The 17,514-nt window shown below is 35.2% G+C and overlaps 1 protein-coding gene across 2 annotated transcripts in view; it reads left to right on the top strand.

Moving 5' to 3' along the window:
• Positions 1 to 17,514, top strand: part of adgrl1a (adhesion G protein-coupled receptor L1a) — a 166,523-nt gene that overhangs the window by 97,785 nt on the left and 51,224 nt on the right. For both annotated transcript variants that reach the window (XM_030141051.1, XM_030141050.1), the window contains 5 exons: positions 5,315 to 5,500; positions 10,384 to 10,422; positions 13,215 to 13,395; positions 15,558 to 15,680; positions 16,603 to 16,814. In XM_030141051.1, the coding sequence (XP_029996911.1) occupies positions 5,315 to 5,500; positions 10,384 to 10,422; positions 13,215 to 13,395; positions 15,558 to 15,680; positions 16,603 to 16,814 (741 nt within the window). The remainder of the gene's footprint in view (positions 1 to 5,314; positions 5,501 to 10,383; positions 10,423 to 13,214; positions 13,396 to 15,557; positions 15,681 to 16,602; positions 16,815 to 17,514) is intronic.

The raw sequence follows: 17,514 nt of genomic DNA, 5'->3' as shown, positions 1-17,514 counted from the left end.
TTTTTTTACTTAATTGAAGATTTTTTTTTTGTTTAATTCTAGATTTTTTACTTAATTCAAGCTAAATTTTTTTTTTTTGCTTAATTCAATTCAAGACTGTGGAATTTTTGCACTTGGCAAAAACATCCCAGGGGCCAAACTGGACCCTTTGGTCCATTGGCCCCCGGGCTGCATGTTTGACACCCCTGTTATAAAAGAAACATGTAAAAGGTGATTAAAAACAGCAAGTAAGAAAACAACACATAAAATCCAAAAATATAAGAACACATATTAAAGTAAGAGTTGCAGTGCAGAGTTTCGAAAAAGAATATACAATTTAAAAAGTCAAAAGCCTTTTAGTCAAAGGCAGCAGTGAACAGGTGAGTCTTGAACCTTGACTTAAAAGAACTCAGACTCTCAGCAGACCTGATATTTTCTGGTAGTTTGTTCCAGATATACAGAGCATAGAAACTGAACGCTGATTCTCCATGTTTAGTGCTGACTATTGGAACACAGAGCAGAGCAGAACACAGATTTAAATAAAGCATATTGATTTTAACGAAGCGCACCACAATTTAAATCAGGGGTGTCAAACTCATTTTAGTTCAGGGGCCACATTCAGCTAAATTTGATCTGCAGTGGGCCAAATCAGTAAAATAATAATATAATAATATATAAATTATTTCAACTCTAAACTTTTCTCTATGTTTTAGAGCAGGGGTGTGAAACTCATTTTAGTTCAGTTCCACATTCAGCCCAAAATGATCTCCAGTGGGCTGGACCAGTAAAATAATAACAGCGAAAAAAACCCAAAATAAAATTATGATAATGTTAACATCTACAAAAATCTGAATAACATGAACAACTGGAAACATCTTGAGATAGGGGTGTCAAACTCATTTTGGTTCAGGGGCCATATTTAGCCCAATTTGATCTCAAGCGAGCCAGACCAGTAAAATAATGACTTAATAACCTATAAATAATGACAAATCCAAGTTTTTCTTTTTATTTTAGTACAAACAAAAACCCAATTAAATAATGAAAATATTTACATTTTACAAAAAAAGATGTGAATAACCTGAAAAAACAGAAATTTCATTTGAAAAATTAGTGCAATTTTAACAATATTATGCCTCGACTTAATACTTATATATGTACATTACACACAGTGTTACATAAATATTTGGTAACAGGCAGAATATTGTTAAAATTGTGGAGTTTGGAACTAAAATTTGAACAATTTCTCAAATATTCCATCTGTTATTATAACTGCAGATCACAGTGGATCCATGGGTGCACAAAACATTTAGTAACAGGCTAAATAATGTTCACATTGCACATTTCAGGTTGTTCGTATTTGTTTTTATTTATGTATTTATTTGCATTTTATTTTGAAAGAATAGTTTTGTACATGTAAATATTTTCACAGTGTAATGTTATTTTTTTTCACTTAAATTTTTTCCACATCATTTTTCACAAAGAACACTTGTCGTCATTATTTATGGGTTATTGTGTTGTTATTTTTACTGTAGATTGTACATTGGTCTGTATGTGGAACCTGAACCAAAATGATCGTGACAACCTGGACTGTTCGGGTTAATTTTTGCACTTTCATCCCACGGGCCGGAATGGAACCTTTGGCGGGCCAGATTTGGCCCCCGGGCCTCATGTTTGACACCTGTGATCTAAATCATCACAGTGTTTTCCAACATACTCCTTATTGAACTGATCATAGTGTAATTTTGGCTATAATTAGTTTTCAGATAAGTCCAAATGTGAAACAAAAGTAAAACGGTTACCGCAGTTAGATTTATGCCGGCGAACACACACTGATTATTTAGTCATGCATTCCTCTCACCAGTTTTCTAAGAGGTTTTTTAAGTACGTGTATGTGACTGGAAGGGTTGCATCCTTGGAAGAATCCATTATACGTTCTCCTTTTGGCAAAAATCAATTGTAATTGCAGTGGGGTTGCTAAAGGTGTGATTTGCAAATGAAACAGCGCTAGAGGGAACAAAAACCTCACAATGTGTTCTACAAGGTCCATCTTATTTACAATGAAGTGAAAGGGCTGGTAATAAAGAGATCCTTTTTGGAAGGAGGCAAGGGAAACCCTGAGGAAGACAGTTTTTTTTTTTTTTTTTTTTTTAGTACTATGAATAACGTAAGATGGATAAGATAGATTTTTATTCACCGTGAAGGAAAATGCCGTAGCATATGTTGCTCGGGTAAACAATATAAGAGTAAAACAGTTCAAATACTAAGAATAAGTAATGGATATAAAATGATGGAGGTCAGAAGTAAGTAGAAGTATCATGAAAAAGCACATACCGGTGACAGTGATAACTTAGAGTAATATGAGCAAAAAAGAATATTAATATTGCATAAAAGGAGTATTACGCATGTTTTAACTCATAAAGACCCAGTGCTGCTTTTGTAGCAGTTCCCAGATGAATTTTTCTCCCTATTTTACCTTTCTTTAGTGATTTATCACCATTTATTATAATAATATCCTCTGTATTTTGCGTTTTTCACTATGAATCATATATTTTTCTATATTGAATTTCCTATAATTGGTTTAGATATTGTTGAAAACTCAGTTAATTCAAAGGTTATTATATTAAAATAGAAAAAAAATTGAAGAAAATGTGAGTTTTGCAGCAAAGATATAATAAACTGAACGTAAACCAAGTGTCTCCATCCACTGTTATTGATCCAACTCCATTGGTTTTAATGGTGAATCAATGTTGTAGAAGATGACGATGTTTCCATGGTAACTACAGAGCCTCTGAACGTCCAAATGGGTCATATCCAGTGTTGGGCAAATTACTTTAACCCATAAAACAGCCACTGGTGAACAAAAGCATCTACTGATCTAAACTGTTTAGTACCTGTTGATCAACTAATCCTATCGATACATGTAAATAATTAGTGTAAAATACAGTTTGTCATCTTTTCATGGTCATCAGATATGACCCATTTGGACGTTCAGAGGCTCTGTAGTTACCATGGAAACACTGTCATGTTCTACAACATTGATTCACCAGTAAAACCCATGGAGTTGGATTAATGACAGTGGATGGAGACATGGTTTATGTTCAGTTAATTATATTTTTCTTCAGTTTTCTCTGTTTCTGATATAATAACCCTCAACTTTAATCTGAGCTTTAATGAACATCTATGTGATCGGTAAATTAAATGGAGGAAAATATCAGATTTTCACTGAAAAAATGCAAAATACAGAAGATAATATTATAATAAATGATGATAAATCACTGAAGAAAGGTTAAATAGAGGGAAAAATGAAGTTGTGAACTGAAACAAAAGTCGCATCGGGCCTTTTTGGGTTAAAAAAAAAGTAATTAGTTATAGTTACTAGTTAATTTCCCAAAAAAGTAATTGAATTAGTAACTGAATTACTCCTTCATAATTGTAAATAGTTACCTGGGAAAGTAATTATTGTGTTACTTTTTTTGGAAAACCTTCAAATATGTAAAAGAATGTGGATTTTTGAGCGGGTTTCATGAGCCTGTTACAGAGAGTAGAACAGCATAGACGGGTACTTGATTTAACTTCATATTTATTGGATCTCAAACCACAACTGGTAGACATACTCTAGGCCCTTATATACACTACAAACAAAAAGTTAAGGATATTTTAAATTTTTGGGCTATTTTTTTCAGTTGGGATTCTGGCACAGCGCTTTTTACTTTTTTGTGTGAATTGAAACACATTTTTTTTAATGACCCGAAATAGTTTTATTTACAAATGGCAAAAATGACCAAAAAAAAGACAAAAAAAAAAAAGGAAATATCCTTAACTCTTTGTTTGTAGTGTATATATAGTATATCTGATGACCATGAAAGATGACAAACTGCATTTTACACCAGTTATTTTTTGTATTGATAGGATTAGTGCAGTGGTTCCCAAACTTTTTTGGTTCATAACCCCATTTTAACATCACAAATTTCTAGTGACTGCAGACATTCAAAAAGGAGACTTTTTTTTTGTGGCTAAAACTAATTTGTTTTTGATCATGTAATAGTTTGCTATATTATGTTGCAAATAAACGTTAATTTTAGACAACATTTAGTCTATATAATGTATATTATTATGGACGCAGGCAGAAAAGCCAGGTGTAGATTACTGCACAAAGTGAGAATTTTATTTTCCTTGGTCAAGATATGTACAGTCAGCCCAGCTTGGATTTACAAGGCTGACAGTTAATACTGAACAAACAAGAACTCAAACTATGAATTATAAAAGAGCTGCAGCATCAGAAACTGACCACAGTGAACATTTAAAACACAGGTGTCAAACATGCAGCCCGGGGGCCAAATCTGGCCCGCCAAAGGGTCCAGTCTGGCCCTTAGGATGAATTTGTGAAATGCAAAAATAGATATTAAGAAATTAACAATCATTTTAGTTCAGGTTGCACAGGCAGACCAATTCAATCTCCGGTGGGTCAGACCACTAAAATACTATCATAATAATCTATAAATACTCACAACTCCTAATTTTTCTCTTTGTAAATGTAAATATTTTCATGTATTTACACTAAAACAAAGTATAATTTCACAAAAAATGTGAACAACCTGAAATGTCTTAAGAAAAATAAGTGCAATTTTAACAACATTCTGCCTGTTACTAAATCTTTTGTGTATTTGTAGATCCACTGTGATCTGTACGTTATAATGAACATGTGTAAATGTTAAACTGAGGCTGAATATTGTTAAATTTACACTTATTCTTTCAGTTTGTTCATGTTATTCACATTGAAAGGACAGTTTGTAGATGTAAACCTTTTCATTGTTTAATTTTAGTTTTTTCACTGTAAAATATAGAGAAAAGTTTGGAGTTGACATTATTTATATATTATTATGTTATTATTTTACTGGTTTAGCCCACTGCAGATCAAATTTAGCTGAATGTGGCCCCTGAACTAAAATGAGTTTGGCACCCCTGATTTAAAAGATAAACAGTACCACAGTGCTTCAGTTTCAGCTTCACTTTTATGGATTGTGATTTTTTATTTTTGTCAATTACTAGAAATTTCAGGCGACCCCATTTGAATTCTTGGTGACCCCACATGGGGTCCCGACCCCAAGGTTGAAAAATACTGGATTAGTGGCTCAACAGGTATTAAACATTTTAGATCAGTAGATGCTTTTGGTCAGGGGTGGAGGTTTGGGTCTTTATAGGTTAATAATAGGAGTGACTGCACATGATAACATTGTTCATATGTATCTTTTGTGCATAAATAAAAGCTGTTTTAATGATCTTATTACCATGACTGTATTTAACTGTGTGCATGTCTGTGTTTACTCATGCGCAGATAAAGAGTGGAGAGAACGCTGCCAGCATAGCTGGTGAGCTGGAAACCCACACTCGCAGCCGGATCCAGGCTGGAGATGTCACCTCATCCGTGCGACTCATCGAGCAGCTGCTGGACATCCTCGATGCCCAGCTTCAGGCCCTGAGGCCGGGAAACAAAGAGTCGGCTCCACGGAACTACAATAAGGTAGACCGAAGTACAAACACACACAGAAGTAAACAGCAGCCGCGCTATATTTATTTTAAGCATTAAAGGGAAGCACTGAGGAAGGCCTGGGTGATATGGATTTGTTTTCAGTTTAAAAGGCTGATTCTGGTTTTGAGTGAAAGTAGAAAAAAACATGGTGGGTTGTTGTTTTCATTCTTTAAAGATGAAACAAATTGGAAACGATGTAAAACACATACTGTCGCGGAAAAAAATTATTAGACTATCAAAAGCCATCAAAAACAATCGTTACGCAATCAAGTACTAACTCTTGTGTGTGTGTCATGTGACTAAAATAGACAGAAAAGAAAACAGAATAAGCCTTTTAACCCTTCAAAACATCCACCTTAGTGTGTTATTGGAGGACATAAGAAGACTGTGTTACTTTTGTGAAAATTTTTTCCAAATCTTGTATTATTACATAGAAAATCAGTGGCGGCCATGGCTCAGATGGTAGAGTAGGTCATCCAATAACCAAAGGGTTGGTGGTTCGAATCCCGCTCTATCCCAGTCATGTGCTGTTGTGTCCTTGGGCAAGACACTTCACCCTCCTTGCCTCCTGTGCTGCCACTCACACTGGTGTATTAATGTGTATGAATGGTCGGAAGGGCCGTAGGTGCAAACTGGCAGCCATGCTTCTGTCAGCCTGCCCCAGGGCAGCTGTGGATACAGAAAAGTGCTATATAAATCTAATCCATTATTAAAATCAAGGTTAATGAAGTTGCCATGTTTGGTTCCTTACCCATAAGTGGCAAAAAAATAAAATAAATTAAAAATCCAAGAAGTAAATATAAAAAGTGCATGTAAAGTGAAAGGAACATATATTTTAGAACCTTATTATCTGATTCCTTACCCATGGCAAGTGGCAAAAAAAAAAAAAAAAATCCAAGAAGTATATACAGTCGCGGAAAAAATTATTAGACTATCAAAAGTCATCAAAAACAATGGTTATGTAATCCAGGACTAACTCCTGTGTGTATCATGTGACTAAAACAGACAGAAAAGAAAACATTTAATGTCTAAAAGCACTGTTTTTGTCAGTACAATGCCATAGATATTGATGTAAGAACTGAAGTGATTTTGGTTTTTATCAAGAAAACCATGGAAAATGGATAGATATCAGCTCTGAAATTAAACTACTATGAGCTATTTTACTTGTTGTCATTATATTTGTCCAAACAAATGTACCTTTAATGGTACCAGGCATTAAAATGAACAAGAAACTGAAGAAAACAAGGGTTGTTTAATAATTTTGTCTGCAACTGTAACAGCACAACAAACCTGTATGCTCTAATTTTGTGACTGAGTTCCTATTGTGATCATTTTCTTTATTTCAAAGAACGGGAGAAAATAAATCTTTCTTCTTATTCAACAAGATAAAAACAAGGTAAAACACAGCCTATTTGCGGTCAGAATATGACAATTACCAAACAGTAGACTTATTCAGAAATTTGGAGGAAGAGGCTAATAATAATAATAATAATAATAATAATAATAATTTTTTTTATTTATATAGCACCTTTAAAAACTGCTTTTACAGACAAAGCAGAGGGGCACAACAGCAGGATACAAGAAAAAACAACTTATGGACAGAACAAAATCAAATATCAAAATTATCAGGAGTATTATTATTAATTATTGAAGCATTTTGCAAAGTGAGAATGAAAATTAGAGCTATCTAAGTCAAAATGGCCGACTTCCTGTTTTTTCTGTGTTTTGTCATAAACCATGTACCCATCAGTGTTGGCATGGGACTGTCGAGGCATTTTTTGGTCAAATTTCTTAAAATTAGAAACTAAAAAAAAATAATTTTGCCATATCTGATGTATAGATGATTACTTTTTTTGTGATTACTTTCTTTACTTTTCAAAAATGTGATTGTTTGGGGAGAAAAAGTAATCATAAGAAATAAGAAATACAATAAGGTTTGTATGTTTACTGTACAAAAAGCTGTTAAGTGTATAAAAAGAAGATGTATAGGTGTTATTGGGGTTAAATTATGGAATGAAATAGAAATTTAAAGATGTGCGATTCATTTATGGTTTTCAAAACACTGGTTTGGAAAAATATTTTCGAGGGATACAAGCAGGAATGGTTTTTGCTGTTTTGATTGGTAGCCTGAAACTGATTTAGATTTGAACGTAGGCGAGGCGTATATAAGCCTATAAACCTACTCAGCCTCGACATAATTCATATTGGGTTGACTTAAAATTAGCCTCATTGTTTGTATTTACTGTTTTATGGATGATGAGTGAATAAACCTGAAACCTGGGTCATTGTGCTAGTCCATGGATCGGCAAACTTTACGACCTAAAGAGCCATTTTAAGACAGAAATAGAAAAATAAAATTGTCTCGAGCCAAAACATATCCCTATATGTTTTATCTTTAAATGGTGACTGTTTATGAAGTTCTTCAGGATTAGTTTGTATGGAATATGTTGAGAATAAATCAAAGTTTTGGTGCATTTACAGAACGACACTAAAGGAAACAGTGACATTTGCCATAATTGTGTTGTGCAGTCAAAGTGTACTAGTGTGTGAAGGCTCTATTTACAATAAAAAATACAGATGAATACTGTCAGTGTCATAAAATAAAAAGTAGTCTACTTTTACTACTACTGCTTCTATTTTTTTTTTTTTTTTTTTTGGAGTGTAGCTTACATTTTTCCAACCGTATAACATAAGCATGACTTTATGGTTAAATAATAGCGATATCTGTAAAAAAAAAAAAAAAATTGCTTCAGTGTTATTCACTTCCATATGTTTTTGACTCACACCTGTACCGCCACAAACTGCATCTTGGGAATTATTTCCCAGCCAAGTCTACACGAGTCACCAACCAGTGCATCCTTGGTTTAAGCTAGCTGACAAGAAGAATATCTGGGTATTCCATGTGTTCTTGGTTTATGTGAACTTGTAACCAAGGTTATTATCATTAATGAAAACTAACGAAATGTTTAAAACTAGAATTGAAAAAACATTTTCGTAAACTGAAATAAATAAAAAAATATAATTGAAAGAAAAAAAGCGATAACTGACTAAGACTATATTGCGTGCTTACAAAACTAACTAAAGCATAAAAATTATGGATAAATTCCCTTCGTTTTCTTCTTTGTCAATGTCGGATTGATATGAAAGCGATTTATTTCGCTCTAGCAATTTTAGCTAGGGCACCATATGGTACTTCATAGTCCGTCACTTCTCATCACTTGTCGTTTAGTCGTCTTCTGGTCCCCACTCTACCTGGAAACATGGAGACTAAAGTTGGGAGAAAGCAGCTGAGTCCTGTATAGGATTTATTTGAATATGACGTAGAAGAAGATAAAAGATACGACAAAACTAAAATTAGTACTTAAACTAAACTAAAACTAAGCATTTAGAAAAAAATGAAAACTAATAAAAACTAGCAAACTTGCTCTGAAAATGAATTAAAACTAACTGAATTAGAGAAAAAAAGTCAAAACTAAATAAAACTAAACTGTAATGAAAAATCCAAAACTATTATAACCTTACTTGTAACTGGAACAGTACTTGGGCTGCAACTGGTGATGTTTCACGAGAATGCAAAAACAGAAGAACAGACAAGAACACGTATTGAGAAACGGCCAATGTGACCGAGAACTCGGGCGACCAGGTTACTGAAAAGTAGGGTACGGCATAGAAGCCGGGAGTCAGACATTCAAAAGCTGTTAAGTTTCATTTTCACTTTGCGCAGGTTACGGTAGTTACACCAGTTAAGGAACAGCCCCCCACACACACATATATACATATACCCCTGATGTTGTTTGGTGAAGATGGTCTGTTTTGTTTGCGTTCTCTTTTAAAACTTGAAAGCTTTTTCCTGCTGGTCAGACTTTTAGTTTAGTTTTAAATATGTGTACCTGCTTTATTTGTCTGAAACAGTTGTATGATGTTCTTCAGCACATGTCATGTTCAACCTCTGACAGAAAATAAATCATGTTTAACCCTTTATAGGGCACTCATTGAAATACTCTGAAATTCAAAATTTCAACCTTAGTGTTTAATGGATATCATCATTTTCCTCCTCTTGCCATAAAACACCTGAGCAGCACTTGCTAAAAAGTAAACACATGCAATAAAACAACTGTTATATTGTTATAAACTGACAGAAATCAGTCATATTCACTATTTACAGCTTCAAAATGTCTATAAACTCTCTGAATGACTGTATAGTTTTATAAAAACCAACATAGCACAGGATTGGCCTCATATTTAATGTCTGAGGAAATTACCAAAAATAGTCACTTGCCCGATAAAGGGTTAAATCAAAATAACCTTCTGATGTTTTCGCAACTAACTTATGAAAAAAAGTACCCTAAGTTTAAAATTATTCAGAAATATTGAATTGAGATGGTAGATATGTTTTGTTGTTTTTTTTCATTACTATGATGTGAATGCTCGATGCTGTACACATTTAAGTTTATGTAAGCAGTGTATTAGTTGAAAAGGATTGGCAAAACAATAAGCTTTTGCTTCTATCCTATTCCTTTTTTGGTTTTTATGTTTGTTACGATTAATGTACTGAGTACAATGATTGATGTAAAACCAAAAATAAATTCATTCATTCATGAGTAACGGAAAATTTAAGCTTGACAAAAACAGTGATTTGATTTATATCGTGATATGTACCGATATCATCTGATATAAAAAAAAAATATTGTGATATGATTTTTTTTCCATATTGCCCAGCCCTAATTCCAATATAAAATGATGTTTTTTCATCCAGTCCTACTCTGAATTTAATGTAGAATTTAATGTGTGTTCCCCTTCTATAACACATGTAAAGATGTGTGAGTTTTTGATTTCTGTTTTTCAATTCAAGGCTTTGTTTTCTCTCTTTCCAGCTCCAGAAGCGCGAGAGGACCTGTCGGGCCTACATCGAGGTAACATTTCTCTTTTATCTGCCTGCTTTACATGCCTATGGAGTAAGACAGCTCTGTGACTTAGGATAACTGAGGGAAGATAAATCCTTGAGTAGACTAGGGTTTTGGATGAGTTTCTTTTGGCTCGATGCTCTGTATTTTGATTTATATTGCCTTTGGAATCATCACTTTTAGAATTTCTGGTTGTGCTGAAGAGCATAGTAAGTATGCTTTGGTGTAACTCTTTGCAGACACCACATACTGTATTAAATTGTTGGTGTTGTATTTCCCAGAGCAGATTTGTAGTTTCTTTACCGCTTGTAGTGTACGTACAGTATCTTTGAAATATGGCTAATGTGGAAGTCTTCCTGTCTGTGACATAATCTTAGCTTTGTTCCACTGCATAATATGGGCCTTGTTGTGTTGCACAATAAGGTACAATATCTTTGGCTGTGAGAAAATGTAATTTGACAATAGGATGGAAGGCAACAGTTTGTGTTACTACACCCATCTGTGCTTTTTCAATATTATTGCAATATCTCTGGTTCTGAGAAAGCTGTAATCTAATATCATGAAAAGGCCTTGTGTATGCTTCTCTGTAATGATGAAATGCGGCACTCTGCAGCACAGTCTTTTGTGTGTCTTGACCTGTCTGCAGCATACTGTAATATGACACTACATCTTCTGATCTCTGTGCAAAATGAACGTAAAGGCGGCTGCGTAGTAAGCAACTGAACCATTAGTTTTGTCACTCGCTGCGGGGTAGCTCGGCATTACCGCACAGATCAGAGGATAATCCCAAAAACACCCTTCGCTTTCATCTTTTGTAGTGGGCAGACTACGTTGTGATGCTAAATTCATTTTACAGATATGCTTTTTATTCTACACAACAGTCAATCCTTCATTTTCAGAGGCCTGAGCAAGAGAATTACATGATTCATCAAGCAGGCTACTCCAATAAATTGGATAGCTGATACAACCATCAAAATGGTCATTAAATGAATTGTAAGTGTGAAATAGAATGGTAAATGTCTGACATAGCAAAGTTATAAATGTAGGTGGTGAGTTTCTGGGAAATTACAGTGGAATAGTAGTGACTTTGTGCTTTAAAGTTGTTAAATAAAATGTGCCACTTTATTTTGCGGTACCCAAAATGAAGGATTTCCAAAGAGTATGATACAAATGAGGAGGTAACTGATGATTACTGCACTGCTAATAACGCTTCCTGAAACAGCGTTAATGAACCGATGTCTAATGATTAGTTATCACATATCTGTGAATTTGCATACTAACCACTTTCTTAATGAATTGTTCCCAATTAACTCCGAAGAAGTTGCTTAATGGCACAAAACACAATAAGTTATTTTGCGTCTATGTACAGCGAAGCATCATATTCAGAGGTTAACGTTTAATACACAACATATTTGTGTCTCATCAAGTGAAGAAAATGGCACAGCGGAAGACGATCATTTAAAATATTTTACATATTCATAACTTTTAATGCTTCATTTTTGTATTTATTATATGTGTTTAACTGGGACAATGCAGTTGACTTACTCCCACGAAAACTAATGTGCTGAATATGGAGTTTGCAGCTGTTGAAAGTTCTCAACTTCTGTCTCTTGTTGGGGTTTCAGTCTCACAGTTAACCCTTAAATATCCGACCAAAAGTATCTACTGCTCTAGAATGATTAATAATATTTGAGTCACTAATTCTATCAATACATAAATACATGAAAAAGAGGTTCTTAATCTCAATGGGATATTTTTTCCTGGTTAAATAAAGGTTAAATAATAATAAAAAATAAAAAAAACTTTGCAGGAATTTGCAGGATGTGACATTGCGCAATGTATGACAATGTGAAGTCAATGGCGATAGTTGAACCCAAACTGTCGTATGATATGAAAGAAAACAAAAAACGAATCATAGAGTGCACACTGTAAAAAATGACTGTAGAATTAAGACCAAAAAGTTGTAAAATTGCAACATAAAAAAAACTGGAAGTGACAAAACAATGCAAAGTTGTTTATTTGAAAAGGTTTTTGTGTGAAATATTAAATCAAGCATACCTGTAGTTTTTACAGGAAGAGTATGTAAACAAAACCAGATTTGTATGTAGAAATGATGTATTTCTATTGTTTTTAGAAAATAAAACTGTAAATTGAAAAACAATGTGGTGCCGTTTAAATTGCAAAACCATAATGTTGAAATAACGACCTATTTACTTCTTTTTTTTTTTTTTTTTTTTTATTAAAAAAGTTATAAAAAAGTAAACATGTAACAATTTAACATTTTAAGCTTGTAAATTAATGGGTTGGTAGAGTTGGTAGAGCAGCTTGTCCAATAGCCAAAGGGTTGGTGGTTCAAATCCTGGCTCTGACTGTCCATATGTCAAAGTGTCCGTGGAAGACACTGAACCCTAAATATTTCCCAGTTGGACCTAGTGGTTTTGGAAAGTGCTTTGGACACCATGAAGGTGGAGAAAATGTGCTAAATAAGTGCAGTCCATTTACCATTTAAATCCAATGTTAAATACACATGTTTAAAATGTTAAATCAGCATGTTTAAAATGTTAAATCTACATGTTATTCCGTAAATATGTTTACAGTTGGATGTGTTTTTTACAGTATTGTTCTGGAAACCACAGATGCCAGTTTTTTCCGTAAAAACAACAGGATTTTTTTACAGTGCATAAATAACAGTGAGCTTCAAAAGTTCTTGTTTGTAATTATTTGCCAACGTGTGGATTTTGTGGTCATCGTGTTAAAGTTTGACAGCTCAGTACAGTGGTTGTGTCTTCTCCATGTCCCAGGCGGTGGTCAAAACAGTGGACAACCTGCTTCGACCTGAGGCATTGGAGTCGTGGCAGGACATGAACAGCACAGAGCAGGCGCATACGGCCACAATGCTCCTGGACGTCCTGGAGAAAGGAGCTTTCCTTCTGGCCAATAACATGTTTGCCAATTATTTCTCCGACCGAGCCCCCAGCATCGGTAAGTGTGCTGCGTCACTAGTGTTAACTCTGACTGGACTGAACCGGTTCTTCATGCATCTCAGAGTTTACTTTTGATGTATACTAATGTCATGAAATGGACAGTTTATTTTTGATATGTATAGCATTTTTTATGTTTTGTGCAGGCTTAGTCAGAATTTTGTTTTTGGTTCTGTTTGATTATTTGTTTGTTAATACTCTAGCAGTAAAACTATTGGTTGAACTCATACCAAATTGAGTTTATAGACTGCCATTGACCCAGAATAGATGTCATTATATTTTGGGAAAAGTAGATCAAAGTTTAAATTTTTTATGTTTTTTTTTTTTTTTTTTTCCCATTCAGTTATAATGGGCAAAATTTCACATGTCTGTAGTAGCAAAATTATTGGTTGAATTCATACCAAATTTGGTTTATAGATTGCCAGTGACCCAGAATAGATGTCATTGTATTTTGGAAAAAGTAGGTCAAAGTTTTGTTTTGTTTTTTTACAATTTTATATATAATTTTTTTCCCCATTTACTTTCAATGGACGAAATTTCAAATGTCTGTAGTAGCAAAACTATTGGTTGAATTCATACCAAATTTGATTTATAGATTGCCAGTGACTCAGAATAGATGTCATTGTATTTTGGAAAAAGTAGGTCAAAGTTTATTTATTTATTTATTTTTACAATTTTATATATAATTTTTTTTTCCCCATTTACTTTCAATGGACGAAATTTCAAATGTCTGTAGTAGCAAAACTATTGGTTGAATTCATACCAAATTGAGTTTATAGACTGCCATTGACCCAGAATAGATGTCATTATATTTTGGGAAAAGTAGGTCAAAGTTTCAATTTTTTATGATTTTTAATTTTTTTTTTTTCCGTTTATTTACAATGGGCAAAATTTCACATGTCTGTAGCAGTAAAATTATTGGTTGAATTCATACCAAATTTGGTTTATATTATTGCCTGTGACCCAGAATAGATGTCATTGTATTTTGGAAAAAGTAGGTCAAAGTAAAAAAAAATTTTACAATTTTTTTTTTTTTCCCCATTTACTTTCAATGGGCGAAATTTCAAATGTCTGTAGCAGCAAATTTATTGGTTGAATTCATACCAAATTTGGTTTATAGATTGCTAGTGACCCAAAATAGATGTCATTACGTTTTGGAAAAAGTTGGTCAAAGTTAAAATTTTTTATGATTTTTTAAAAATTCTTTCTTTTTCCCATTTACTTATAATGGACAACGTTTCAAATGTCTGGAGCAGCAAAACTATTGGCTGAATTCATACCAAATTGGGTTTATAGATTACCACTGACCCAGAATAGATATCATTACATTTTGGGAAAAGTAGGCCAAAGTTAACTTTTTTATGAATTTTTAAATTCTTTTTTTTTACCCCCATTTACTTATAATGAGTGAAATTTCAAATGTCAATGAAAACATTAATTTTGTCTCAATTTATTTCAAACTTGGCACATATATAGAGGCGATTGATATGCTAACATCAGCACCCGCATAGACATGATGACATCAGCTGGATCGATGCCAAAATAAGCTAATATGTGCGAGGGGCGGGGTTTGTTGTGCCTGACACCACTTGTTTTAATATGTATATGATTGGTTTATCTTAGTAATGGGAGCTGACATGGGATTTTATGGTCAGTGAAAAGATAGGGTAAGGGGGCGGGAGTATAAATTGAACTTAATCCCACTTTTTACCTCCGCCAAGGAGGTTATGTTTTTGTTGGCATTGGTTTGTCTGTCTGTCTGTCTGTCTGTCTGTGTGCAAGATAACTCAAAAAGTTATGGACGGACTTGGATGAAAATTTCAGGAAATGTTGATACTGGCACAAGGAACAAATGATTACATTTTGGTGGGGATCGGGGGTGGGGGGTCCACGGGGGTCCACTGATCTGCCTTGGCGGAGGTCTCAGCTCTCTGACTGCTTTTCTAGTTCGAATATGCTTTGTTTTTTCTTCTAATTCAACCATGCTTTTAGATGTAAAGCACTTTGGTCTTCTTTTTGTTGCTGTAAACTGCTATATAAATAAACTTGGATTAATTGATGGATTTTTTTACATAGATTTTTCTTATTGTATTGGTTTTAAATGTTGGCATGTGAAATAAATAATCAGTCAACCAATCTTTAAATCCTCTTTCCTCCACACAGACCTTGAGGTGCATGTTCTAAACACAGAGATGGACCCGCAGGGCTTGTCCTTCCCAAAGAGCCACTCCAGCGACAGCACCATCCAGCTTTCCAAGTCGACTATTAAACAGTACAGCCGCAACGGTCAGCAGCAGCAGCAGCAGTAGCATCAGCATCAGCCCTCACCCCGCCCTAACCCCCAGGCCTGAAGGATTGGACTGTCCTGGTCCTTCCACTCTCTTATGTTTCCATTTGCATTTTCATGCCAGCTTTAAACAATCTGCATGCAGTTGACTAAGTTATTGGTTCATAATAATAGGCTAATCAGATTAACAAAAGCGCTGAGACAATTTCTTTTCTTGATGGTTTCTTAACAGCAGTCTTAATAGAATAGCTGGGGAGGCGTGTAGATTACAATCGGCCCCAGTCTGACAGAGCAATCTCAGCACTCCCTCTCTCCTCTCTTCCCTATTCCATTCTCTCGCTCCGTCTCTCCGCCATCTTATCCCCCTCTCTCATCTCTCATGTTTCTAACCCCCCCCCTCCTCTACCTCCACCACTACTCCCCCCCTCCCTCCCTCCTTCCTTCGCTCCCTACCCTTTTTCTGTTTTCTGTCTCCACTCGGCTCTGCAGTGGGAACGAGATTAGAATGATTGAAACAAACGCACATGAAATATTCATATGGAATAATAAGAGATCTGTGAATGCTTGAGGGATGAATGTTCCATTGCCCTCCACATTAAATCTCGCTCTCTTCCACCAGTCAAAATGAAACGGTCTTTACCATCATTCTAACCTTCACTAACTCTCTCTCTCTGTCTCCCTTTTGCTCACCCTGTCACTCCCCACTTTCTATCTCTGTCACTCTCACTACCATTACCATATTATGCCCCTGTGCTCATATATTTTCTCTATTTGGTCTTTTCTTTCCCCCCTCCCCTCCCCCTCCCTCTCCTTTTTTTTGCCCTCCTCCTCATTTCATTGATCGGTCTGTGTCTCCGTTTTCATTTTACATCTGGCTTTTTCTTTTTTTGTTTAACTTCCTTTTCTTTTTACCCTCTGCAGGCCAAGTAAAGGTGGTCTTTCTACTCTATAAAAACTTGGGGTCCTTCTTGTCCACCGAAAATGCCACGGTGAAGATGGACATGGAGGCAGGGGCGAGCCACGATCGCAGGCGGCTTGCGGTTAATTCCCATGTAATCGCTGCCTCCATTAACAAAGAGTCCAACAGAGTGTTTCTGAGCGAGCCAGTGGTCTTCACACTAAGGCACTTAAAGGTGAGCAGAATGATTATGGGAGATACAGTATCCATAATTATATTTACATCAGTGTGTAATAACCTAAAAATAAGGACTAATGTGTTGTCATTCCGGGATGTAAATATTAAGAGTGGAGTCAGGGTGGTTTGGAGCTTCAGATTCAGATTGACACATGAGAAATAAGCCCAGGGTGCGATTTGTTGTGGGGGTGGGGTTTCTGGTTTTTACATCTCTACTTCTACTCAATGAATTTCATCCTTGGAGGGCAGGGGGGGTTTGCAACCAACGAATTGAAATAACAGGCAGGTTGTGACAATTTTTTTACACCTATATCCTACATTACTGGCACTAATGTTCACCTGAACCGAACTGTCGGCAGTGTCAGAATTCACAAACGTCCCCCTGCACTGGGGCACCATAAAGTGGGGAGGGGGGTTAACATGACAAATTCATGGGATACAGGTTAAAAGTTGTGAAAATTTCGTTAAGATCCGCTGCATAATAGAGGTATAGAACCCGAGAGTTGGATGTTGAAAGTATGTAAAGTTAGCCACCGTTAGTTACGTTAGTTATAGACCACACCCCCACGTATATAACTGCTGGCCCCCCCGGTCCGCCAAACCCCCCCCCCCGCTGTTTTTTTGACAAAAAAACAAAAGCAGCATAACTAACGTAACGGCAGCTTAAGTTATGTTAGTTATGGACCGCACCCCGATGT

Source organism: Sphaeramia orbicularis, chromosome 8 (assembly GCF_902148855.1).
Source record: "Sphaeramia orbicularis chromosome 8, fSphaOr1.1, whole genome shotgun sequence".
NCBI classification, from domain to species: Eukaryota; Metazoa; Chordata; class Actinopteri; order Kurtiformes; family Apogonidae; genus Sphaeramia; species Sphaeramia orbicularis.
This window is presented reverse-complemented; position numbering and strand designations above follow the sequence as displayed.